The 25,231-nt window shown below is 40.9% G+C and overlaps 5 protein-coding genes and 1 long non-coding RNA gene across 10 annotated transcripts in view; 3 read left to right on the top strand and 3 right to left on the bottom strand.

The window, feature by feature from the left end:
- The window catches only part of dgo (diego), a 34,922-nt gene extending 25,150 nt beyond the window's left edge, over positions 1–9,772 (bottom strand). Inside the window, exons 1-2 of the mRNA XM_066283993.1 lie at positions 9,295–9,772; positions 9,046–9,249 (exon numbers count right to left, since the gene is read on the bottom strand). The gene's annotated coding sequence lies outside the window, so the exon portion shown is untranslated. The remainder of the gene's footprint in view (positions 1–9,045; positions 9,250–9,294) is intronic.
- On the top strand, positions 643–2,174 carry LOC136340181 (uncharacterized). Its single transcript, XR_010732270.1, has 2 exons — positions 643–1,912; positions 2,034–2,174. It is a non-coding gene; the product is annotated as an uncharacterized lncRNA (long non-coding RNA).
- A 1,611-nt stretch (positions 9,773–11,383) lies between the features above and the next one.
- Positions 11,384–13,625, top strand: Rack1 (Receptor of activated protein kinase C 1). Its single transcript, XM_066283711.1, has 5 exons — positions 11,384–11,568; positions 11,730–11,938; positions 12,426–12,557; positions 12,873–13,156; positions 13,338–13,625. Exons 1-5 carry the CDS (start codon positions 11,460–11,462, stop codon positions 13,558–13,560), a joined length of 957 nt encoding a protein of 318 aa, XP_066139808.1. The 5' UTR covers positions 11,384–11,459; the 3' UTR covers positions 13,561–13,625.
- A 500-nt stretch (positions 13,626–14,125) lies between these two features.
- WDR79 (WD repeat domain 79) lies at positions 14,126–16,444 on the bottom strand. 2 transcript variants are annotated; one of them, XM_066283777.1, is made up of 6 exons: positions 15,725–16,444; positions 15,294–15,571; positions 15,069–15,241; positions 14,849–15,013; positions 14,554–14,678; positions 14,358–14,498 (listed from the first exon to the last, which is right to left on the bottom strand). In XM_066283777.1, the coding sequence occupies exons 1-5, from the start codon at positions 16,129–16,131 to the stop codon at positions 14,598–14,600; spliced, it is 1,104 nt and encodes a 367-aa protein (XP_066139874.1). In that variant the 5' UTR covers positions 16,132–16,444; the 3' UTR covers positions 14,358–14,498; positions 14,554–14,597. The 2 variants fall into 2 exon arrangements, with proteins under 2 accessions (XP_066139873.1, XP_066139874.1); XM_066283776.1 differs by lacking the exon at positions 14,554–14,678 and having other exon boundaries at positions 14,126–14,498.
- Positions 16,445–16,840: 396 nt separating this feature from the next.
- LOC136340004 (sesquipedalian-1-like) lies at positions 16,841–18,209 on the top strand. Its single transcript, XM_066283700.1, has 4 exons — positions 16,841–17,184; positions 17,249–17,437; positions 17,627–17,764; positions 17,835–18,209. Exons 1-4 carry the CDS (start codon positions 16,980–16,982, stop codon positions 18,017–18,019), a joined length of 717 nt encoding a protein of 238 aa, XP_066139797.1. The 5' UTR covers positions 16,841–16,979; the 3' UTR covers positions 18,020–18,209.
- A 564-nt stretch (positions 18,210–18,773) lies between these two features.
- Positions 18,774–25,231, bottom strand: part of skd (mediator complex subunit skuld) — a 33,061-nt gene continuing 26,603 nt past the window's right edge. For all 4 annotated transcript variants that reach the window (XM_066283682.1, XM_066283683.1, XM_066283685.1 and 1 more), the window contains exons 18-26: positions 25,021–25,223; positions 24,583–24,967; positions 24,225–24,454; positions 23,931–24,122; positions 23,518–23,872; positions 22,734–23,050; positions 22,388–22,630; positions 21,935–22,179; positions 18,774–21,875 (exon numbers count right to left, since the gene is read on the bottom strand). In XM_066283682.1, the coding sequence (XP_066139779.1) occupies positions 21,743–21,875; positions 21,935–22,179; positions 22,388–22,630; positions 22,734–23,050; positions 23,518–23,872; positions 23,931–24,122; positions 24,225–24,454; positions 24,583–24,967; positions 25,021–25,223 (2,303 nt within the window). In that variant the 3' untranslated portion in view covers positions 18,774–21,742. The remainder of the gene's footprint in view (positions 21,876–21,934; positions 22,180–22,387; positions 22,631–22,733; positions 23,051–23,517; positions 23,873–23,930; positions 24,123–24,224; positions 24,455–24,582; positions 24,968–25,020; positions 25,224–25,231) is intronic.

Raw genomic sequence — 25,231 nt, 5'->3', positions numbered from 1 at the left:
CAAAAATAGTATAATACACTTATGGTACGGGTGTATGGGTATGGCGATATTAATTTACACGTTTAATGGCCAGCCATGGGCATGTGAGTGTTGTTATTGTCCCGCCGGCTTCTAACACGCATCTGGAAAGAAGATTAACTTGTTTCAGTGCCGCGGCACGTTTTTTCGCTTTCTGTACAGGATGACGTCGTAAGAAAATCTCGATCTCTGACGTTCCTCAGACAACTTAAAATATATATATATATATATATATATATATACATATATATTAAAATGAAAGCAGAGCCAAAGTAAGGGCGTTCGAAGTCTTCTGAGGCGAGTTGGAGCTAACCTGGGGGCCATCGGAGGCAATAAACCCTTATCAATCATTCAGCATAGTTTTATGAATTCGTATTCATGTGCGATTAACTTGTCACACCAGTTCTGAAACGAAGTTGCTGTCTAAGGCAAACCATGTGTTAATTAATAATACATTCATGGCTCACATACATGTCACTACACACATGAGCATCGCGGACTTTCAGAATGAAAAATCAATTTGTTATAAAGATCTCGGTGATCGCCATGTAGAAGTCCTGAAAGGTGGGCAACCCACCGTGCATCGCAAAACCTATTGGCCGTGTTTACATCCGACAACGTTAGAATTTTGAACCAGTTGAAGCCTGCTCAGCTACAATCGTCATCTTTCAACCCTCCACGCGTCGACGAATTCTGCGGCTCGTTAGATACGAGCCAACGTGGCAACCGCGCCATCCGCCTTGGAATCATTCGTGTTTATGTATGACGTCAGACACCCTTTTCAGGGACTGAGCTGATACGGCTTGCGTCGTAACAATGCCTCGTTGCCGTCTTTACCGCATTTTCGCTTTTATTTATCGATAGTGTTTGGCACGCAGCTTGACCAATCAACCAAACGGACTGAGATCGCGAATCGAGGGTTGGTGCAAATGCGATCGTCCGGTCTATCTAACCACCAGAGGGACGGTACGTACTTCTGGTCCCTTATGCCGGGCCGACCAGCACACGCCCGAACAACTATTGTGACTACACGTAATCAGTGTCGCACTTGTGAGGGTCCACACCGACGTGCCGCTGGTGGCATGTTTAACAATAACCATCCAGATGAAAAATGCCTGACATAAATGCGTTGCAGACTTCTTGTTAAACAGAATCGTGGAAACCGGCTCTGTCAAGAACGTGAATAAATAAATAAATAAATTTATTATCCAGAATCAGTAGGTGGAATTTGTCGACAAACACTTCTTAAGGCGGTTTTACGCCGCTGACGTTTTCGTTGTGAAATAATTCGGGAAAATTAATTGAGCTTTTCGACGAAGCTCGTTTTCAAACTGAGCCCCGCAGCATTATTGTCAAGTTTAAACTAATGCTGACGCACGTTAACTGTAGCTTCAAGGCGGATATGTAAAAAAATTCAAATTTGAGGAAGGTTGGCCCGCACGGATATGCACCAGGTGTCCCAAATTCGACGTTTTAACACTTCATCGATGGTTCGCCAGTCGTGAATGCTCGAAAGTTCGATAAGCGTGTAGATCTGTTTAGTAAAGTTTGAGCTTTCGTTATACGGGTCTTTCTCGAAGCACTACAGCTAGAAAGCGAAGTCGCATGTAATAACGAATTCGATTGGCTCAAAGTTGGCGACATACTTTGGCGTTTGAACAGCACTGAAGTGGGGTAATAATGGATTTCCATTAACTTTTAGCGGCGAAACGCGCCAAAATGACCCTCAAAGTCCCTTTTCCACCGTGGATAGCAAGGCGCTGCAGTGATTCCTTGGAGAGTTTATTTATTATCGCTCTTGGGCGTTTAACCCCCGATCTCCAATCGAGTGTGTGGAACCTGTGAAGTTAAATCGGTATTTACCCTAGCATTTGCCAGCTATTTGCGAGATCAGGTACTGTTCGGGGCAAATTACGTTTAAGTCGCCTTAAAGCTTTTTCGCCCATAAAATCGCAATAACGCGAATGAATTTCGAAATGGCGCCTTAATTTTTTTTTTTTTTTAATCTTTTTCAGGCGATTTTTTCCAGTTTCAAAGCGGAACGATGTCAGAAACGAACCCTGATTCGCTGATTGAACAATTCAGTTTTGCCTGCAGCCCACGAGGTAACAAAATCAGTGTTGTTTTAAATAAAAATGGTGATTATTGAAATGGAACGAGTGCGTGTTTCACTTTTTACCAAAGGCGAGTTTTACTCAAGTGGGATTAGATAGTAGTCGATGTCGCAATTGTGGTAATTCCCGCCTAATTGTATTAATTAGAAAGTAATTAATTTGATTAAGTCCCCTCTTCGGCACTGGGTGGACCGGCCTGGGCCGGAACGGGCGACGGCCATTTAAAGGACAATTTGCATGAAGCGTTGACAAAACAACTTCAAAGTTGAGAAATTGATAAAACGGACCTTCCAAAAACCGACCCCCTATCGCCTATGCGTAACGTCGGCATCGTTATTCGAGAAAAGGATAAGCAAGGCTTGATCCGTCAAGGTTCCAATGCCTGTATTGTCGCTACTGGTCCGATTCGTGAGCTGAGTAACAAGTTACGAAATGACGCCCGTTGAGCCACTGGTTTCGATTGAGAAAACTGTGACGTTATTTGTCAAAATAGAAAGAATTAATTACGTTGTCGACGTGAAGAACGAGCGAGTCGGCCACGGCGAGACGCGGCGCGGACGGGCCTCCTGGCCACGGCTTTTCGTGGACACCTCTAGACCCTCTCGCCAGGAAATCCAGGTAAGGAAAAAACCGGGCTAATCACCGGATAATTTCCCATTAGAAAGCTTGATTAATGCCGAAGAATAACTGACCATTACCGCCGTATTTATGCACAACGCCCTTCGTAATCAAAAAAACTAATTGCGCATAATCTCGGCTGTCGACAATGTATCAATCACGTTAATTAGAAAAATATACGGGCGCGATTTAAATAAGTCAGAGGCGCATTCGTAATCGTTGTGGAAATCGATATCTCTCTAACTTTATTATATGGATGGAATTATTTATGTATTTATGATGTAACGGTGTGTTAAGTCTCGTTTAAAGCGGTTTTTGGAGCTTATCTCCCGTAAAGTAGCCATTGTACCGGGGCTCATTTAGCAAACCAGCTAGGCGCAAAACAATGATTAGCAGCCTTATAAGGACAAGTCTACGGCATGTGTGTAATACAATTTCAAGCCTGGTGTTACTCCAACAAAAATATCAGTGACAAAGACCTGCATCTGGCGGGCGTATAGCAGGAATATTTGGGAAGTTTTAAGGACAATAAAATAGCAGTTAATTTAGACCAAAAAACCGAGGCGACTCTATTTTTACCTCGGCACAACAGATGTTGCCTAATTCTAATACTACGCGTTTTCAAATGAGGCCTTTCAACGACGCTTTTTTGACTTTATAGCTTTAACTGTTGCAAATATTTCCAACATCAACAACACACCGTCTGTTTATTTACCGCTAAAAACGCGTGGTTCGGAATCGAAACGCACTGTTTGTTTGAACGCTCACCTATTAAGTGGAAGCGGGAACGTTCCCGATCCTAACAAAATGGCGGATGCGCCCGAAGATATTCCGGCCCGAATCGCAACCGTGCCGGTCCGGACGGCGGACGTTCGAACCGAGGGGGGCAAAACAATAGCCGATGCTAAATTCTTCATCAGCTTAGCGTGAAGGAATTTACATGGATTTCTATAATTATTCACGGTGCAACATTGCGAATGTTCGCGTCGAGTTGAGCATATGCCAGGCAGGCGGCAGCAAAAACCGTTTTGTGTGGTTTTTAAATTGCTGTTTGTTTTTGCCCGATGACAGGGAAAGGTTCATTATGCAAACTCGTTTGCTGTTCTGCTGCTGGTCGCAGTCGATTTGTGACCGATCGCAAAAGTTCAGTTTCGCGTTAAAACGTATGAAACACGAAGTGGCGGGGGGAGGGGGGGGGGGGGTTGGGGGTCACGTCGACCGAACCCTGAAAATTTTTCGCTCTCGGGCGACGAACTTCCGAATCCCCGGTACCCTGTATCCGGGCACCATCTTCCCGCTGCGAATTTATTAAATGGGCATTACGTGACACTGCAAATTATCGCACTAGAGCCCGCGTGGCCGAACCTTGAAGAGACTCCTGCCCTATGGGTTTTTACCGCGGCGGAGAGACTAATCATAATACCTATAGAATTAATGGCAAATTCTCCGTGTTGGAGGCGCAATTGATGAAGCACCCATTACCATCAATAATAGTCACTTTCCCGTACTAATTACGTTGTAGTTCATAATCGATCAACTGGTGGCGATTAGCTGTTGTCGAGGTAATATCCGAATGAAAATACACAAATCAAGCTCTAAAGTCCCAGACGCATCCTCTTCGTGATTATCCAAACAGAATCGGGCAATTTCGATCGAAAAATGGAAAAAGAGTGGACCGCGCGGCAATTTCGATACGTCCTTAACGTCCCGTAATTGTTGTTATAAGCGATTTAATTCAGTATGAAATGGTTATATCGGCCATTTTTCCCATAAAACCTATAATTAAACGTATTAAACGTTGAAAAGCGGTCTCCGGCGATTTATATGGCCTGCTTGTATACGATTTTATGCAGATCGATTGACGGCGACCATTTTTCAGACAAAAAAAAACTAGATACATTCAGGTGTTTCGACATGGTAGTGGTCTCGTGGTCAGATGTCCACATCGAATAGATTATGTTTATGACCCTTTAGCACATTCCAATCCCTCATTCCGAGATTCATATAGTGGGAATTTATAGACCTCCATAAACGCGGATAAATTACAATCTTATTTTACAACTTTGATCGTGAAATTGCCCATAACCAGCCTAAGGCCGTGCTAGTTGCGTTCGTTTCTGGGCTATCTGGACCATAACCGTCGACAGACCAACGTTGTTGGTTTAGCAAACCGCAACCAACCACAGACATGTCGGCGGGTAAATTAGCCGGAGTGAAAAAACCGCCTTAAGTGGTGTTTTGTTGATTTATATGACTCGTTACGAACGGATGTTTCGATGCGTTTTCGAATAAACTCGTTTTTCGGGTTTGAAAAGGATTTCGAAAGTTGCCAATATAGGGAAAGACGCGAAATGATTGAGGTCCGTCTGAGAAATGGCGAGCCCGTTTGGGGTTCCCCTCCGATTGTCCGTGTAGGGCTGTTTAGGTAGTCACTTCGGGACGGAGACGCTGACCAGATGGGATCGGTATCGGGACGAGCGGTGCTCCCACATATCTCCGTTCGCCACTTAGTGCTTTTGAGATCCCAGATTTCCCTAGACTTCTCGCAGATCTATCTCCGAACCGCCCATTTCGCTCTGCTCACTGATCTCTGTCGGATTGTCTTCAACGGGGTATTTATGAGCGAGTCGCGTTTCCCGCACGCAAATTTTACTCGCGCAAGAAACTGAGTTTTCGGGCCGACGCCGAATTCTGAGCGATTCGGTCCGATTCGACCGGGAGTTTTCTGGGAGTCTCCGGCCGACCCAAATATACGCACTTCGCAGGAACTTTGGCCCCATTCGAACGGGAATTTCCGACGACGGATTAATAAGGAAAATTTGACGATTAGCTGGTAAATATTTGGTGTTCGCGTAAAACCCTGATTTTTGACACCGCCGGCCAATCGAAGGTGAGGTAACGGTCGATGAAGGTTGAAAACGGGTTGTTTAATTATCTTTCCTCTTGCTCACATTTGAAGACTTAGATATGATTAATTAAGGAGAAAGCAAGTGTTTCTAACGTCCACGCACCTATTCGTTATTATGAATTGCAGTTCGATGCATTAAACATTAGAAATGCCAATAAGCAAACTGATAGCGTTTCCATGCGGACTGACCCATCTGGCCGCCCTGCGGGCAGGAAGTTATGCGAAATCAATTTCCGAAGTTGGCAGTGTTAATGTAAATCCTCCGGATGTTAAATTTACTTCCTTGCAGTTTTACAGGAAGTAATTTATGTGTAAATGAGCGTCCTGAAAAAAAAAATCCAGATGTTAAAGTTGAAAAATCGTTTCCAACATAGATCGCCGTTTTAAATTCGTTTGGCAACGCGTCCCGAGGCACAAATCACATATTCGGGGCAATAAACACTGAAAATTACAATGACGCTTCGCAATAAAAATAATCGGATTAGTCAGCGCACAGCGCGACAATCCCCCCACCTCCTCCTCCCCCTCCCCCCTCCCCCTTCCCGCCCCCGGGTTTGACTCGGTTTTTCTCCTGCAATCCAGATTTCGATGACGTCAAAATTTGGAGCGATCATCGGCTCATCGGATTAATCGGATCAACAACAATCGGTCAACTTCTCGGGAATTCAAGAGAAAAATCATCAGGTGTAGTATACGCGCGCTGCGGGAGGTGGTAATGACCTAAAATCGGTGTCTTGTGAAAACAACCAAACTGCATGTTTATCCGAACGGAACTCTAAAAATAGAGCCAAAGTTGCTTCTTTCGGTTCATCTGTCTTGGTGCTTTTGACAAACAAAGAGCCTCTCGGAGCTGAATTGTGTGCAGCGGCATATGACGGGTATTTGCGTGTCGGTTCGCAGAACGTGTAAGAGTCATCGGTTTGCTCAACAAAAAAAAAACAAAAAAAAATTTAATAAAAAAAAAAAAGAAGCGTTTTCGATGTCTCGGCTGACCGGCGACAGTAGTCGCGAAGAAGCCGTGCGAATAGGCCCTTCGAAAATACTCTATATGGAGCCCCTGCCCCGAAACAGCCTGTTCTCTCACGAACAAGAGCATCCTATCTTATTGGAGTCCCTCCCGGAGGAGAAAGCCTCCTCCGAAAACCCTAAGACACATGCCCGCCTCCTGCACGCACTCCTACAATGCTGGCACGAGAACTTTTCTCCACCTGTCCTTGATTCTCAGGAGATACCCGTGTCTGTTCAGCCTTCAAAGCCCTGCGAAGGCTCCCACTAGACCTCCGGTCCATCGCCGATTCCTTCTTAGCAGCCATGACGCGTTCGATGTGCCCGAATTACGGATAACATCCTTCGCCAAGTTGATTTAGACCAGAAGAGCGCGACTGACTGACGATCAGGAAGGTCTGGATGTGGAGAACATTTGCCAGCTTATGACGTCATTTTGTCGCCAGAGCTGCGTCACTCGCCGGCGCAGTCGGCACTAACGCGAAACGTAAGATGTCAGGGTGGCTGTGGTACACCCAGTTATGGACCAGTGCGATCGGCAGTCGTTGCGTTTCGTCTCACGGCCTGAACGTGGCCCTTTAAAATGTACCTTCTGACGTCACCCTGCATGCCCCTGCCGGAAATGCGGCGTTTGGTTGTTTTCTTTTCGCCTATCACGGCCCATTGCGTAACCTATAAACTGAACCAACCAATCGGCGCTTTAAGGCCCGAAAACAAATTAAAACATAACTCTTGAAGTTAAACGGGTTTCGTGTTTTCGAGTTATCTCCCGGTCTCAGATGAACCTCTTGAATAAATTTGAATAAACATAAAAGGCCGACCCGTAAAGTTTTTCCCTAAAAGAGACATAAACGTATATTCGTATCATTTTAAGACCCGGATTGCGTGTTTTAACGAACATACACAGGGTGATATCGGCCGCCGTTGCGCCTTAATTAAATGCCCAATGCCGTGTTAAGAAGAGTGGAAGACGACGACTTTGTGCCAGTGAAAGCTTGTTAGTGCTGATGTGTTTGTCTCCTTCTTTATGAGCACACATAATGTAGAAAATTTAATTAATATTCCGCTGGCTACATTATATATTTGTTAAAACCACGAGAGAAATGACACGTGTGAGAAACGAAAAATTCGCCTCCGCATGAGCGTACTCCATGTTATTAAGCGTCCGACTTACAACATACTTAGCAAATGGGTCTTCGTTACGTGATACCAGTATATGAAGTGTAATCGCGAAATTACAATTATTAGGATAATTGGCAATAAATGGAATTATAGCGATTAAGAAAGGTTGGCTTCGAGGCGTTAAAGAAGAAAATGAGGATGTTTCGAAAAATTGAGTTTAAATCACCAGTTGCGACCGAGAGGGCACTTACATGGAACAGTCGGAATTAATGAGACACTTGATTACAAATTACATGCCCAATAAGGGGATTAATATTTCTCGATTTGGTTGGAATTTGTTTACATCGCCATTGAAACCGGAAACCCTCATTCATAGACGCCCCCAGAAGAGCCAGTGACGCCCTAATGGAACCTCTCGAAAGCCTTCTCTGGGATTGTTAATTACACGTATACGGCCAATGATTTATTTGAGTTTTAAGAAGGCGTACTTCATAAAAACTAGAACTAATCCAACGGAGATGCAATTTGTATTGTTTTTGTAACCAATAATTTGGAGGCGCTCTTCGAAGTGGAAAGCGTGTATGTCGAATTGGAGAATAATAACGTGTACGTTTTTAATGGCCTCCGAAGGCAGGAGCTAATACCGTTTTCTCTTTTTGTTTAAAACGAGAAGTTGGTATTTGTTTTTCGAGATTGTGGTAGAATTACAAGATTAGGAATGGCTGTCAGATATTTCCGAATGTTGACCAAGGACAAGGTTTTTGGAGAGTTTCGCGTGATACCCGAAGTGATGTGCCCGCTCCAAAATGGTGATTGACTAGCCTGAAATAACCTCTATGGGAAACGGCAACTTTTGTGTTGCTCCAAGAAGTCCACCGAGTGAATCAACATAATACCGAGTCGTTTCGGAGTACAGGGTGCCTCAAATTCTACAATTGCACGTGTGAAAATTCGACGTTCGCGCAGGCGTAGCGATTTTCGCAACCTTGTTGGCCGACGGTGCAATTGCGCGAAATTTTCGCTATTCCAAATGACGAATTTACAAAACCTCCTTTGGCTCAGAACCGACCGAGGTACGAGAGTTGCCCGAGTGCGGTTTTGGAAACTCCTGCCTAGGAAACACAATAAAATTTGAGACGCTCCGCACGGATGCACATTCGAGCCAATCTTCTCCGCTCCACCAGCGGGGAATTTAAAGTGACTCAATTAGCCAGGGGCCTTAATCACCATCAGCAATAGGAGAGTAATCTTCGTACCAACCTTATCACATTCCTCGCGGTCTCCTGGCCTCTACGAGCGTCGGCTTCACTCGCCATCAACTTCTTCACATAATTCTCCCCGCACCGTATTATTTCAGGCCCACTTTCACCATACAACAATGCACAATCCACCCCGAAGAGCTCGCCGAAGGTTGCACCACCTCGGGACCTCGAGATCTCTTCACTAAACTGAAAAATACTCGAACTATTTTTGCGTAACTTCAGCCGATATACCTTGTTCGACGCCTACCGGATTTTAGACCGCTTTGCACCTTTTGTTTTTCGTTCGTGGCCCGAAACTGACGCGACGCGAACGAAGAACGGCCGCCGTTGCTTCAACCGTCGAAGAAGGCCGCGAAGAGCACGAAGAAAAAAAGAAACGAAGCGGTGTTTGGTGGAAACAAGTGAATGCCCCGCTGGGTCGCGGCCGGCGCTAGGGCCGATCGGGAAGAATGTTTTGAATATCGCGTCGTCGTTGTAACAACGAAAGAAGAAACGAACGATGAAGAATAAGAGCGGTTGTTTTTTTGGGAATATTGCGCGCACGATTTGGACGAAGCTGGAGTTCAGTGTGAGAAGCAGGCGGCTATTTCGCGACCACCGTTTTGCTCGGGATCGTGACGGTGTGTGTTGGGAGTATTTTTAGCGCGCCCCACGGGTTTTTCGCGGTTTTTATGCGGAAAAGTGAGAAAGCGCGTGTCGAATGCCTTTTGTTTATTTCGTAACATGTGCCAAAGGTTGAACAGTTTTTTTTAAGGAATCGTCGCCCTTTGAATATCGCAGATTTCAATTTTCGCAATAAAGATTTCAAACGCGTTCAATCGTGATTATCCACTTTACGAATTCGTCCGAAGAAATACCGCGATGTTGGCGCTCGTCGGTGTCTGGCGCCCTATTTTAGAACAAAGCTCCACGACCGGACAAGTTTCGTTCATTTTGTTGCACGAAATAGGGTAAAAGGATTCAATAAATACACGTTAGATGCTGTTCATTTCCTGTAACCCGCGTAAAGGTAAAAATTAAAAATTGCAAAACAAATGCGAAAACTCCAAATTCGCGTAGTACGTGTCACCACCTATACCTAGCTTCTGCAACTTAACGATACCCCATCATAGGTTTGCGCCTCGTGTGCTTCTTGGGAAGACAAATTTGAGACGAGCGCCGCTAGATGGCAACAAACGTGTTTTCAAGACCTCAATTAGTTTAAGAAATTATTATACCCATTTATTCAGACTTCAGCCAATAGTGGTTTATTGAGTATTCAACCAAAGTGCTGCCCTACGCTTATATAAATATAAAGTAAAGTAGCGATGTTACGTTGCGAACGACTCAAAGACACGCTCATGCAAGTACAACTGCTCAGTACACACACATAGTTAGGTAACCGTGTTTCCGGGCTTAGGGAAGGAAATAGCACACCATAATCTACTTTCAGACTCTCTACAGGTGATTTATAGCACATTATAAACTTATCAACAAAATTTGAATCTTAAATGATTCTAACAAAAAAAAGTTCATCCTTAACATTTAACTAGCTGGAGCCTTTTTCGGCTTCAAGTACAAGTAGAACCCCAAGACTGCCAGGGAAGCGTACGTGGCCATTGCGACCTAATTCGAAAAATAATGTTAATTTTACTAGAATTTAAAATCATTTTGGAATTGAAAAAGAAAGAAATAAGAAAATTGGTTATGCAATACAAGGACTTACATTAGCCCGTCCTCTAAGGGTAATGCTGTTGAAATGTTTGGAAAGGCCAGTCAATTTTGCTGCCTCTGGTGGGTCTTCGTGTCCTCCTGACATCTTGGTATCTGAAATGAAGGACTATGTTTAATAAACCAATACGAATTTAAGGCTTTTAACTAAATTACTAACTTAGGAACAACAAACTTGGATTAAACGAACATCCAATTGAACTGTTTTGAGAATTGTCAGTGTCAGTTATAGTAACTTTAGTTGACAGATTTGACACCAGGCCATTATTGAAAAATTCGTCGTTAAATTGGAGATATGGCAATGTTGCGGTGTCAAATATCGATCGCTATTTTTTCTCGTAAATATTTATAGGAACGAGTCACTTCACGTAGCTTATGGCACAAGAATCTTAATTGGCAGAGTTTCGATTCAATATATTGGTTTAATTATTTAAAAATGAAAATTTGCTTATTAAATCATTCAGTTTATTCGTTATATCTGGAGTATCTGTCGGAATATTGTTCGTATTAAAAGCTGATCGTAGACGACGTTGCCATATTTCCAATAACATAATACAATAAATCATATGTCAATTGTCAATTGTCTCCACGTGACATTGCGACTTCCCCCGATATATCGTTGAAGCCCACTTTATCTTTCTGGTTTTGGTCGTTGGAGGGTTCGCATCTTCTGCAACTTTTATCTCGAGTTTTTCAGGAAAAATGACCGAAACTCTGCAACTTAAAGGCACCCTTTTGGGACACAATGGATGGGTAACCCAAATTGCTACCAACCCCAAGTACCCGGACATGATTTTGTCTTCATCCAGAGGTAATTAGTTCTTTGTTTTTTTTTTGAGGTTATTCGTTGGACGCTCCTCAATGAATCTGCAATCATCTTTGAAATTACGTGCTTCCTAGCCTTAAATTAGCTCTCTTTAGATTATTAAATAACGCCTTCACCCTTTAAGGACCATATTTCTTCGTTTACAGACAAAACTTTGATCGTATGGAAACTAAACCGTGATGACACTCAGTATGGAGTACCCCAAAAGCGTCTTCATGGGCACTCGCATTTCATCTCCGACGTGGTCCTTTCCAGTGATGGTAATTACGCCCTTTCTGGCTCTTGGGACAAGACCCTCCGGCTTTGGGATTTGGCTGCTGGAAAAACCACCAGGAGATTTGAAGACCATACCAAGGTTTGATCCATATTTAACCGTTTATTCCCATAATAATCGAGGGAGCTCCTATTAAGTAAAACTCGCCACAAAGTTGTTCTTTTCTGATTCTACCTTACTTAATGGGAGATTAACCCTCCAACATAAAAAAATATTAATAACCCATTTAACCACAGCTAGAAGATTTTTTGTTTTTAATTGTATTGGGTCTACTACAGCGTCAGAAGAATCCTTTGGGATGAAACTTATTGAAATGTAAGTACTGACCAAGAAGAAAATGCTGCAGAAGTTTTATTTCATTAGTGCCTTCCTTTAAAAGCACCAGCTTGATGTTTAAAAGTCATGTTGGTTGTTGCAGGGAAGGAAAGCAAGTCAATTTCTGGGTGCGGAGGAAACTTCAAACCTGGTTTTCATCCTCAATCTGAAATTAAACATTTTTTATAGCTTTCTTTAGCAGAAGTAGTAATGATCTTTGGTAGTTGATTTCAATTTTAATTTCTTTCTTTAGGATGTTCTGAGTGTAGCGTTCTCTGTGGACAATCGTCAAATCGTTTCGGGATCCAGGGACAAAACAATCAAGTTGTGGAATACTTTAGCTGAGTGCAAATACACTATTCAGGAAGAAGGACACTCTGATTGGGTGAATAATTTTTTTTTTATATTAGATTCGGTAAAAAAATTCTTCCTGGCTATGCAAGTTTTACCAAAACAATGGAATATTTGTTTGTAAGGAAGTAAATTAAATTTTGAATCGTGGTAGGAACTTGAGGCACCCAACTACTTAAGTTTACCAAAATGATTCAGCACAATTAAAACAATTCAGTCACTTTTAAACTGAAAGGTCACATTTTGAATCAATACTTTGTCAAAATGCGAAGTTAGGTTTTTCCCACAATGCTCTTAAAGACGTTTTGTTCTATTTTGTGTATTATTGACAAATTTTGTGTTCTGGCAGGTATCATGCGTCCGTTTTTCGCCAAATCACGCTAACCCCATCATTGTCTCCGCTGGTTGGGATCGGATGGTTAAAGTGTGGAATCTGACCAATTGCCGTCTAAAGATTAACCACTCTGGGCATGCCGGATATTTGAATACTGTCACCGTGTCTCCTGATGGTTCCTTGTGCGCATCTGGGGGCAAGGACTGTAAAGCTATGCTGTGGGACTTGAATGATGGCAAACACTTGCACACTTTGGATCACAATGACATTATTACTGCCCTGTGTTTCTCACCAAACAGGTATTTATTACTTTTTTCACATGTTACAATAATATATTTGGGTGACATGATGAAACAAATTTTAACCCCTTGAGTACCATGAAAGGGTTCATGCGGATATGGGACTGACAAGACTCGTTCGAAATGTATTACGGTTTTTTGTCAATTTCAGGTTTATTAGAAACTTTTTTGTTTGCTTCAGATATTGGTTGTGTGCTGCCTACGGTCCCTCCATCAAAATTTGGGACTTGGAAAGTAAAGAAATGGTGGAAGAATTGAGGCCTGAAGTGATTTCGCAATCTCAAGGCTCAAAGGCGGAGCCCCCGCAGTGTCTGTCGCTCGCTTGGTCCACTGACGGTCAAACTTTGTTCGCCGGCTACTCCGATAACATCATCAGGGTGTGGCAAGTCAGCGTGCCCCACTAGGTTTTACTTTTTGACCTTTGTGATAAGTACAACACTTTTTTTAATAAAAAAAAGTTGATAAGTTGTTTGTTGAGTCTGAATTTAGTTGTAAGGTAGAAAAATTTGTCGAATAAACTAAGTTTTTATTTAATAAATTTTAAGTTTTTAATAATATATTTCACGGAGTTTCTTATTTAAGTCTTTGAGCCTAGATTGAGTTTCTGTTAAATAATTTCACGTAAATTAAAAATGGAAGGAAACTAGTTATGGTCGTTTTTGCTAAGAGTTAGTCATGTCCTTGCAGGAATGCGAGAAAATATATTTAGCTCTGCAACATTAGATCACTGTTATTTCTGTATTCCTGACATAAAATATTAAGTTTTTGATAAATTCTACCTTGAACAGGGTTTCGAACACATTTCGTACCAGGACTGGAGAAATGCGAGGGAGTGTATTTTTTTTTCTGATATTCCCCGCTTCTCGGATAGATTAGTCCACGAATTTAATAAAAAGTAATTATTTTATTGAACATCACGAGGATTCATCGACGTCAAAATAATTTTTTTGTTTTTAATTAAAAAACACATTTTCTCAAAAACTAAGTCCATTTATTTTCTTCCAAATCATAAAATCCGTATCAAATACAAACTAAATTGGTAGTAAATATTAACACCAAAGTGATATAAAACAATGTTAGGAAAGTCATTGAACCAACAAAGATGTTCTCAAATCGCGGATGAAGCTGAAGAATTGGTGGCCGCTTGAATAATTGTCGCAATGAGATCGGGATTCTCTTCCTGTGGCCCCACCCACCACATACACAGAGCGTTCTCGTAAACAGGCACGGTTCTAGTGTGATGCAAAGGATCGATTGAATGATGCTGCCCGCTCGCGGTGGCCAGAATCGGTTTATAGGGATGCAGACTGACCCCGTTGCAACTGTCATTGTGCAGATTCATCTGAAAAACCGCCGATAATAAGCATTTGCCTTTGCAGGAAACGAGGGGCATTTACCAATAGTTGAACTATAGTCATCGAGTCCTATATAGGTTTAATTTTTAAGTGATTTTATGATGAAATAAATAAATTAATAGTCCTCGATTTAAGAACTCCTGGACGACGATCAACTGTATTACGGCCTGTAAATATCTCTAATGTACACACGTTATTTGAAGGCAAAATCGCGTTTTATGTTTAAATCCCTGCTCCCAACCGATCTCTGCGGGTGATGCTTTAAGTTGTTGTTTGCAGTAACTCGGGCAATTTAAAACATGTATTTAATCAATGTGCCGGTATTGCACAATCTTACCTGCAGATGCACCTCTGGATAGTGCTGCTCATGAACGTTCCACACCTGAACCTTACCGTCACTACCACCCGAAACCAACCATTTATTATCGGCTGATAAATCGATGCTAATTTTCTGGTTGGTATTACATTCCCTGTTTAATACAAACATTGGTCTACCAGGGACCTAAAAATAACTTTGTTATATTCCATATCTATGATTTCATTAAAAAATATCTTACACGTAAATCCCAACAAATTAATTCTTTGTCTTTCCGAGCTCCGCTATACAGACGAAAACCATCTGAAGAGAACGCAAGGGTGGTTATTCCTCCCTTATGACCCTGTAGTTTGCATAAATTCCGGAAACTCCCATCGCTTTGAGATACTAATTCAACGGTATTTTTCACATTACCTAAAAAAAACTATTGTAACAAAAGCCACATTAACATTACTACTAAAGCTACCAATGGCCACAACTCCTGGTTGAGCTTGACTAGCCACAATGCAGGATACTTGGTGTGATATAGGATATTCCACATATTCTCTTCCAGGCCGCCCAGTAGCGAAAATCTTAACATTTTTCTTGTAACCACAGAAAACATGTTGACCATCAGCAGAAAAAGATACAGACATTGCTGATTCTAATTCGTCAACTGCATTATAGCCTCTGTATGAGCATCTTAAATCTCCAGTAAAGGCATCCCATAAGTGGATTGGTCCCTCGTGACCACTTGAAAGCCAACTAAAACAGAACATCAAGGCTTTTCATAGAGGTCATATTTAAATTCTAATGGAATAGCCAAACTCCTAAAGTAGTTTGCTATACAAATGTTAGGAAGTAAGAGAAATTCAATGGAAATGGGGTGAGCAATAAGAGGTAACAACTGTTACTTACCAACACGTAGCTGGATTGGCACTATTCATCCCTGGATACCAATTATAATCATAAATAAGTCCCGCTTCTGGAACAGACACTGCAGGGTTCAGAGGAACAATATGACGAGTCTGTTGAACTTTTTCACAAGAATATAAATCACTGGGCATTTCAAAAATGTTCATGCCACCGCCCCTTATAACTGTAAGCAGACAAGTCCCATCCGGAGACCACTGGCAGCCCTTCAGGTAATGCTGATCAGCATAGTTTGGCCATTGAGCCCTGGCCAACTCCAGAGCAGTGTTTTCGAAGTTGTAGCTGGCATACTGCATCGGAGCTGCCTCCATGTATGTTTCAGGATACCCTTCGCCTTGAGCATCAGTATAAGCATTGACGTATGCTTCTGAGGGATATAGTTCAGTTTCCATGCTATAAGTTTAAGGCGGGTGCGATGGTTACACTTTAAAGGGGAGATATGTCAGTTTATTGAACAAACTGAGAATAGAGATTGCTTCTATTAATGCAATCTATCAATGCATACGGCAAGCTCTGTTGTGGTAGTGGCCTTCAAAGTGGATTAAAATCTGATATAATGTGCAGTTTTCAGTTCCCGGGGAATTTGAAAGAGTTGATTTTATCAATTACTAATAAACAGAACTGTGAAAAGCGATAAATTAATTTGTTTCTATTCAATTGGCTTTTTTGTGTAAACTGAATTCAAAATGGTGGACGGTGGTATAAATGACCAATAATAGACAAGGACAAACAATGAAAAATTTGAAACTACACGTGACGTCATGAAGAGACATCTATGGAAATTTTGGATATAAATTTTGATTAAATTTTGACACTTATTTTAGAAAATACTGTCGTTAATCGGCGTCATTAATAATTTTACAATACTTTACGTCATTTTATGGTAGAATAAAATATGTTGGGCAACTTTTTTTCTTGCTTAGGGTTGCATCGATTTATGAAGTCACGTCTCCTTATGACGTCATAACTTTCTAAATTGAATCTGATTACTAGGAATATCGCTATATTTCTCTGACCCGAACTAAAAAAAAGGATGGAATGATTCTTTTTCCAATTCTCGTTTAGCAATAGGAATTTGTTGAATCTTTGACAATCAGCTGTTTACAGTTTGTTTGCATTTTTAATTTTATGCATTACCTTTAGTTTTCCTCTTGTATCTCACCTTAAATCGTTATTAAGAGTTAAAAGACTCTTTGTTTTCACCTATATAGGCTTTATGCCTATTTTGACATAAGGTATTATGAAAATTAACGAAAAGAACTTGTGTGCTTACGCGGTTTCTGCCACTCCCGTAGACAAAGAGGGATACTTGAATAAACGCGGCGAAGTCAACAAAAACTTTCAAAGACGTTATTTCGTTCTCAAGGGAAACTTGCTGTTTTATTTCGATAAAAAAGGCGATAAAGAGCCTCTAGGGGTAGTAATTCTCGAAGGATGTACCATAGGTAAAATCTCTGATCGACAGAAGTGATTCATCCTATTGGATCATCACTGTTTATATATTACTAGAATTAGCCGAAGACGAAGAGCAATTTTGCTTCAAAATTCTATTCCATGGAACCAATAATAGAACCTATACTTTGGGGGCTGAATCTCAAGAAGCCATGGAACAGTGGATGAAAGCCTTGGCTTGCTCTAGTTATGATTATATGAAACTTATGGTGGCTGAGCTACAGAGACAGTTAGATGATATTGAAGGTAAACAAGACAACTAGTTCAGGTAAAAATGTTCAAAAAATCGATCAAATGTCACTTAAAAAATTATCATTTTATCTTATCAGTTACATTTTATGGTAAACACAGACTTAGTGTAAGACAAATTCCACATTATGGAGTACGCAATAGAGAGTTATGAGAGTGGTAAAAGTGTGTTTTATGTTATTTTAGAAACTCCTATAGCAGTGCCTGCTAGTCAAGAGCAAATTCCTCCAGTGGCTCCACCAAGAACAAGACATAATCCTTTTAATAAGCAGGAAATTGGTTCCCAATCTAACAGGCCTTATACAATGAGAAATTCAAATATAAGTAAGTTTTTATTAGTCTGGACAATTTTTTCTCTTTTTCAAGGTTTCTAGACCTCAACTTTTATGCCTAGGCAAATCAGAGGAAGCAATGAAACACTTTGATTCAACATCTTCCCAACTGCAGAAAAATATCATAATCACTTTTCGAGAGCTGCACAACTCCTTTGGAAGGCCAATATTGCAAGATTTCAATATTTGGAAGAGACAACAACGAGATAAAGTTGATACAGTAGTGGGTAATCTCATAAACCTTTAAAAAAGCTTGTAAAATAGTAAAATGAGTTTGACAACAGAGGATTAGTGATAAGCTTTGAAATGCTTATCAGATACCAATTGTTTCAGTTTGAATCAGATGTAAGACATTGTTTGTGCTGATACAAGTTTTTTATTGTAAATAAACAATAAGGCTTGTAGACTGAATATTGCTTATTATTAGAGTGGTTAAATGTAGTTTTATTTATTTGACCTTGTCAGCTGATTGCAGTAGCAGCAAGAGGATAGGAGGAAATCCTCAAATAAGGCCAGTTTCGCAAACATACTCGGCTTAATCATGAAAAAGTTTAAAATTGTCCTTGTACCGCGACATTTATTTCGTCTCAAAATATCTGTTACAGTTTCCAAAGAAGGGCTCACTCACTAGTAGTGTTGGACCGGCAAAATGGCACACTGTCCTCAATTAAAACCAACTGATAAGTTTTCCGCCAGTTTCTATGCTTACTGTGCCTACTACTCATGTCTTCCAAACTATTCAATACAATTTAGCCAAACTCGTGGGCTTTTTTGAAATTACCCGCGAAGGAACTCGGGGTGATACGTTTTAAAGTTTCGTTGCTCGGGATTGTGCACGAAACGAACGGTTCGTTTTATTGAGCCAGTGGCCCCCACAATCAATTTGGCCGAGGAAAAACCCCTTATGGAGAAGGGTATTCGTCCCATTTGAAGCAGTGAAAATACTAAAAAGGTGATAAATTGTATAGGGCCGAACGGTTGTTTCTACCAAACTGCAGGAATTTTATACTCTTAGAGCGGTTTATTAATAATAATACCTAATTAATATGTATATAATTATTTATAAAGTTATTAACATTTCGTGTGTATTTCACTAATTATTCAACTAATGTCAATAAAATATGTACAATTTATTTAACTAGATTATACCCCAATTCCCTAAAATTGACATATTATTCTTACAACAATTACTAGTATTTACAAAAATTGAGTTCCTAACGTCTCCGGGAACTTGTATAGTACAACAACAGTCCTAACCCCGTCTACGTCATCAAATCAATTACAAAAAGATAAATAATAATATAGGCAAAGGCGATGTGATTACATAAGAAGTAAATCTCTTCGAGATGTATTCGCAAAATACTGTCTAATAAAGTCGTTTAAAAACTGTAAATAATTAAAAAAAAAACATGAAATCACAGCAATTTTGATACGTGAAATTGCGAAGAATTATTAAAAATACACAACAAATTATGGAGAATGAGGCACGCCATCGCAATAAACTAAAAGAAGTGTAAACTTTAGAATATCTTCCTTTGATTATTCGGTTAAAAGTAGCTGTGTGTAAATCCATGGACGATTACACGGAAATCCCCAATAAAATTACAATAAAAATTACATATTAGGCATATTCGAAAAAACGATGTATTTGCCCCTGAAAAAGGCTGAAACTGCACCAAAAAAAGGCAAATACAGACAACACTCTTGGCTGCACCGTTGATCCTCCGAGGCAGCCCTCGGGAGGACGCGTTCAAAATTTGGCCCCAGTCTCTTCTTATTATTTTATTTGTAAAAGTACAACCGCAAAGAATGCTTATTACTATAGTTATAACGAACGAAATGTTTTTGTTACATTTAGGTTCAACTATAAAAGAACATTAACTGTCTCTTTCTCCTTTAAAAAAAAAAAAAAAAAAAAAACACGCAGGCTTCAGAGTTAAGTGTTGCCAGTTGCGCTTGTTTACGAAACTACGATGTTCGTGAGAACGGAGGAAAATGCTCTTTTGAGAGGGCACGTTGTTGGCCCCAGTCGGATGTCGGTACGAATGATTAAAATGTATGAGGTATCAACACACATTATACCATTGCAATTATATTCGCCAGTTGTCAAGAAAATGAGGAATATTTATGCAAACTTGTGGCGACAGAGGGTGCTGGCCAGGCCACGACTGACGCAGACTAAGAAAGCTAAAATAATTTTCTTTCAAATTTTATACATTTCGCTCAACTGCAAAAATCAGAAGCTTTGTAGCTAATAAATGCAGTAAACCATGCCGGCATATTTAAAAAAACACTGCGCAACTGACTGTAAATATTTGAACTTAAAGTTAGCAACGCGCTTGCTCGACAATTTTACGTAAACATTGCGAGCGCCAGGGTCGTATCCGAAATATTTCGATAAGAGCTCGAAAGTCAAAAGCAAAAAATATTATTTTTTTTAATTCTATTTTTTGGCCAACTTACCTCATGCCAATGAGGTATCACCGCCACGTAAACTTTTGCACAATAAATCGAGGAAATATTTCAATACCACGACAATTTCAGTCGCCCACGTCGGAGAATTGAAGTGTGTACGCAACTGAATTTCCGTGTAACCGCAGAGAATTTTCTCTACGACGTGACAATTTTTGCGAGCGGTGCAAAAACTACGACCACACGATTCGAAAATAACTGTAAATATCAATACAAGTGTCGGCTCTCTGTTTAAAGGCAACGTAACAGAGCCGGTGAATCATCAAGGACAGTTTTAATATCAAGTTTATGCGGGAGATTTTTAGTTGACACAAAACAATTGTCAAACGTCACGTTGCCGTTTATCTTCGTCAAAAAAAAAAAAAAATTGTAACTTCTGAATGTGACTCACCTGAGCAAATGAGAAATTTTCTTCCGATTTTCGAATATTTCTTCCCTCACACGTTCAACGTTTATAATTAAATCACCAGTCACAGTTGCCGTAAGCAGGAAGACGTTTGAAGAGGAACACTTGGGATCAGTCAGGACTTGGATCTTGGGAAATCGAGAAAAAGGGTTGAATTTAAAGTAAGTTCTAAAGGGAACAAAACAGTTTTTTAAGACTTTTCAATACTTTGGTTTATTCCTTAGGATAACTTCTTTTTAAAGAGGGAAACCACCCATCAAAACATTAAAATCAAAAGAAATTTCGCAATTTTAAATGTTTTTTTCTTAAAATCAAGATATTTTGGATTTAAAATCTATTGTTTGGTGAAATTTAGGGCAACAATATTTCCTCAGGAACACCTTTTTTTCATAAAATTTAGTCAACCGTACCAACCCCGAACGTAACACTTTACACTTACACATTACAAATAATCATTTTGTAAAATTTTTAGGACACTGGAGTATCGCGTCCGCGACAGTACGACCAATAAATTTGATTATATTGCTGGTTTCGTTTATTCCTTATCGTTTGCATAGGCCATACCGTCCACGTTCCGCTTTTCTGCATTAGTCTCAGTCTAGTTCACGCACAATGGCCCCAATTTTGTACAATGTGGGATTTAAGCTGGCCGGACTGCGTAAACATTTAAACAACAACAAAAACAACCTAACGCTCGATGAGATATAGCGGTTATATCACTCACTAACCTATTTTGTTAGTCCTCATTGTAAAACGCTGTGTCTACTTGGCAGTTTAAAAATATATATTATCCTTCTAGTAGTTTTCATATTCGGCGATTTAAAATTGTTAAAATCTTTTGTACAACATCAAAATTATATCGTAATATCACAATGTTCCTTTGTACAAATTAATAAACACGCTAAGGACAAGAAGATAAAATAGTATGTACATCCGCTAAGTCAACAACAACTTGAGTATCTCGTTTTGTGTACGACCACCATAAATATATGTACACGGGAAAACAAATTTAAAACCTACAAACATTAAAGAAAGAAAAAAACAAGAAAAATAACTTTTAATAAGGTTTGAAAAAGGAGCGCACACAGCGGTTTACAAGAGGGCCGCCGCGGTATGGTAAAGCTGAACTAGAACCTGCATGTGTACGGGTAGACAGGACAGACGGTCCTTAGTATTGGAGTCCAAAGCGAGCCACGAAAGGGCGTTGTAACCCTCCAGAACGTATCTAAATAAGAAAAAATCAAAATTAGGTACACAAAAATTTTAAATATAATATAAACGTACCTCAACACGTCGGTAGTGAACTGAGAGTCGAGTGGGTGATTGCTGACTTGAGCCGACTGCTGAAACAAATCATCGCTGCTCTGCTGTATGTTGGGGCTGTGCAAATGAAGGGCATTTTTCAGAAAAGCGGGGCAAACGCCCTCTAAGTGGGGACAAGACGTCCAGAACCATCGAGGCATTCTTCCAGTAGGAGCGGTAGATACCAGGTATCCCAATGCTAAAGGTTGTTGCAACACCACTCCCACCTACAAAAACATTATTTTTGCATTAGCATAATATCTTAAACATCTGATCAACTACCCTCTGTGACACTGTTTTTTAATTAATAAAGTTGCAACTCTTTAAAGGTCTAATAATTGTTTAAATTTGTTGCAAATAGTGAACTGATTGAAGTATTCAAAAAATGCCACCAGTTCAATTGCAAAGTTAATTTTATGCTTAAAAAAAACTTACCTCCTCGCTGGGTTCTTGATTTTTCGGGACGCTACTGGGCGGACCCAGATTACCATCCATTCCGCAAGGAAGCGTCGTGGGGCTGCTAGCGCCCGCATCCTCCCGCGTCGGCGACTGATAACCGATCTGGTCCCAGTTCAAAATGTCTTCAATATCATTATCAACCATGCCTTCAGTTATATCTTCGTCGGCGAAGCCTTTGAAGAACTCGTCGTCGGCTAGGTCGCCAGAAATCTGTTGTTCCTAACAGAGATATTCAATTTAAACCCCAACCAGACTAATTCTGTAGTAATATGACTATGGCATAAACCCGACAGTTTTTCTATGGTTCTTAAACGCGACTTACGTGAAATGTCGTTTGTGACGACTGAGTGGTAGCACTGGTAGGAAACACTAGAATATGGGTGCACGATATGTCCTGAGGTGTGGACAGTTGGGAGTTAACGCTGGCCTGGCTAAATCGTTCATCGGGGGTGAATTGGTCAGGCATCAATCGCAATGCCGAATCAGGCTCGAGGCTAACCAAGCACGCAGACAATATACACGGCACAGCGCTGGGGTACAGCATGGAACACTGATTACATAGCTCTTTCAGGTGCCGAGAAGCTTTCAGAAGGTTCTTTTTGCTCAGTAACCAGCTCCAACCTTTCAGTTCACCGTGTCCTGAAAATGCGAGAAAAATAGTCTCATTATATTACCGATCCAATATGTTACATGAAAAATCTACTGTAAACAAATTAAAGTTTATGTGAGAATAACTTCACAAGAATACTAACTCAAAAATAAGCAAAGTCGGTCTTGAGTTTGTGAACGTTCTAAATCCTTTTAATATACCAATGGTTTTGGAGGTGAGGACCAAGAGGAAACATCACCCTTAACGTGCATTGGAGATTGTTTTGCCATATTCTAAACTATGTGAAGTATAATATATCTTGAACTAGGCTGAACTTCAAACAGTGGAACTTTATGCGATTACGAAAATTAAGCTTAAACCCTCGACCTTAATTTCCCAGCTGTTCCATTAATAAAAAAAAAAAATCTTCACCATATTGTCAACATAATACTAAAATATTTATTTCAAATATTCTCGAAGGTTCTTGATTTCCACCTAATGCATTACAATCACTTACCGATCCTTCCGAGTCTGCCGACAACCAATCTCCACGGCCTGACACTCTGCGACATAACGCCCAAAATGAACGTCATCAGTTTCTCTAGCCCGATCCTGCGCGCTGATGCCCTTTTTCGTCTACTTCTGTTCGGTATGTCTATGTTGATGGTGACTGTCTCGAAAATTTCACCCCTCTCATCCGTGCCTACAGCCAGCAGCCAACTCTGGTCCTCGGACAGACAGTAGGAAATGTACAGAACCGAAGATTGGTCCTGGGAACCTTTGCCGAAGGCCTCGGCGCCCTCCACGCGTTCGCGCATAGGTGCCAGCACGTAGGGAGGGGTGAAAAGTTTGTAGGGAGCTTTGTTCTTTTCCTGGGGGATTTAAATGTAAAAATTCGATTGATTTTTAAGTAAAAGAGAAACGACTTACGTCTTTGTTCTTCAGAAACAAGTCGGCGGTGGCTGCGGTGCCGAATCCCGTGAGCGATTTGACGTTATTTGAATGGATTAGCTGTCTTCGGCACTGCGAAAAGATATTAAGCGCCAGCGCCCTCATATGGTCGCTGTGCCTCATCCTTTCTCTGGCTTTGTTCAATTCGACTATGCTTTCTAATGAAATGATCTGCAAAACGTAAGAAATTAAGAACAACGGAAAAAACTCTTCTCAAAATATGTTAAATATGCAGTCAAGTCTTGAACGGGTTTACAGTTATTACCGACTTACCTGTACACTAATATTACTCCTAATGTTTTCAGGTACGGCGGCCAGGACGCTTTGGAAGCACTTCAACAAGGCGAGTACGGCCAAACGTTGCATATCTGGCTCATTCGAGTTCAAACTGAATGGTTCCACCAGATAAACAACGACAGAGGGTGCCTCGCGGTCGTCATCGTCGTGAGATGACTCCATGCTACTGTTCGAGAAGTTGGGATTATCTTTTAGGCCATCGCCGTCTGTAAGTAAAACAATATATATGCATATTATAATGGTATTTTTGCTCCTTTCCTTAAAAGATAAAACTGGAAAATGTCCCATATAAAAATACGTTGATGTGAGACAAATTTAAAGAGCCAAAACACACCTTGATCGCTCTTAGGTGTTGAGGGCGCTTTATCAGGCGTGGAACTAGACGGTTGAGACCCATTGTTAGGATCTGGTGTGCTCGGAGGCGGCATGGGACTGGGCGCCGGCCTCTCCACTGAGTTATCCGTGGGTGGATCGAGTAGTGTTTTATCCATAGGAACTTGTTGGAGATGAGGTGCCAAGTGGTGCTTGCATACTTGCGCGTAAAGCTTCAGCATATCACTCGCTTCGCCTTCACCGAGCAGGCTAAACCATTCTTCCACCGGTTCGTTGCCGATTTTGTTTTTTGCAGTCTTGCCCACTCTCAAAATGCCGTCCCGCAAGACTTTGGTAATCGGACTGTGACGGCCCAATTTGCAAATTTCATAGGCAGTTGACAGTTCCTAAAGGAATACTTGTCAGTTTAGATTTTAAGTAAAATTCAGTACAATCAAACCTTGAAGAAGGTCTTGACTCGAGACAAAATGGCGTCATTGTCGGGGGCAACAACGACGTAAGCCACATCTCGTGAATATGAGTAGGGCTCCAACATTAAACTTTCCCAATGCTGAATCGCATAAGGGGATAAACACAGCCAATCTTTGTCATGTCCCACTATCACCGAAGGGATCGGTTGGGGCTCGCAACGGTCGTCAGTACCTAAAGCA

This window comes from Euwallacea fornicatus, chromosome 7 (assembly GCF_040115645.1).
Source record: "Euwallacea fornicatus isolate EFF26 chromosome 7, ASM4011564v1, whole genome shotgun sequence".
Taxonomy (NCBI): Eukaryota; Metazoa; Arthropoda; class Insecta; order Coleoptera; family Curculionidae; genus Euwallacea; species Euwallacea fornicatus.
The sequence above is the reverse complement of the archived record's forward strand: the minus strand, read 5'-3'. Positions and strand labels throughout refer to the sequence as shown.

Coding starts and splice junctions, on each gene's coding strand:
- Rack1 (XM_066283711.1), top strand. CDS start 11,460: ATGACCGAAACTCTGCAACTTAAAGGCACCCTTTTGGGACACAATGGA. Junction 11,939..12,425: donor GATTTGAAGACCATACCAAG/GTTTGATCCATA, acceptor TTCTTTCTTTAG/GATGTTCTGAGTGTAGCGTT. Junction 12,558..12,872: donor AAGAAGGACACTCTGATTGG/GTGAATAATTTT, acceptor GTGTTCTGGCAG/GTATCATGCGTCCGTTTTTC.
- WDR79 (XM_066283776.1), bottom strand. CDS start 16,131: ATGGAAACTGAACTATATCCCTCAGAAGCATACGTCAATGCTTATACT. Junction 15,242..15,293: donor ACCAGGAGTTGTGGCCATTG/GTAGCTTTAGTA, acceptor AGTTTTTTTTAG/GTAATGTGAAAAATACCGTT. Junction 15,014..15,068: donor TAATTTGTTGGGATTTACGT/GTAAGATATTTT, acceptor AGTTATTTTTAG/GTCCCTGGTAGACCAATGTT.
- LOC136340004 (XM_066283700.1), top strand. CDS start 16,980: ATGAAAATTAACGAAAAGAACTTGTGTGCTTACGCGGTTTCTGCCACT. Junction 17,438..17,626: donor ACAGTTAGATGATATTGAAG/GTAAACAAGACA, acceptor ATGTTATTTTAG/AAACTCCTATAGCAGTGCCT. Junction 17,765..17,834: donor AATGAGAAATTCAAATATAA/GTAAGTTTTTAT, acceptor TTTTATGCCTAG/GCAAATCAGAGGAAGCAATG.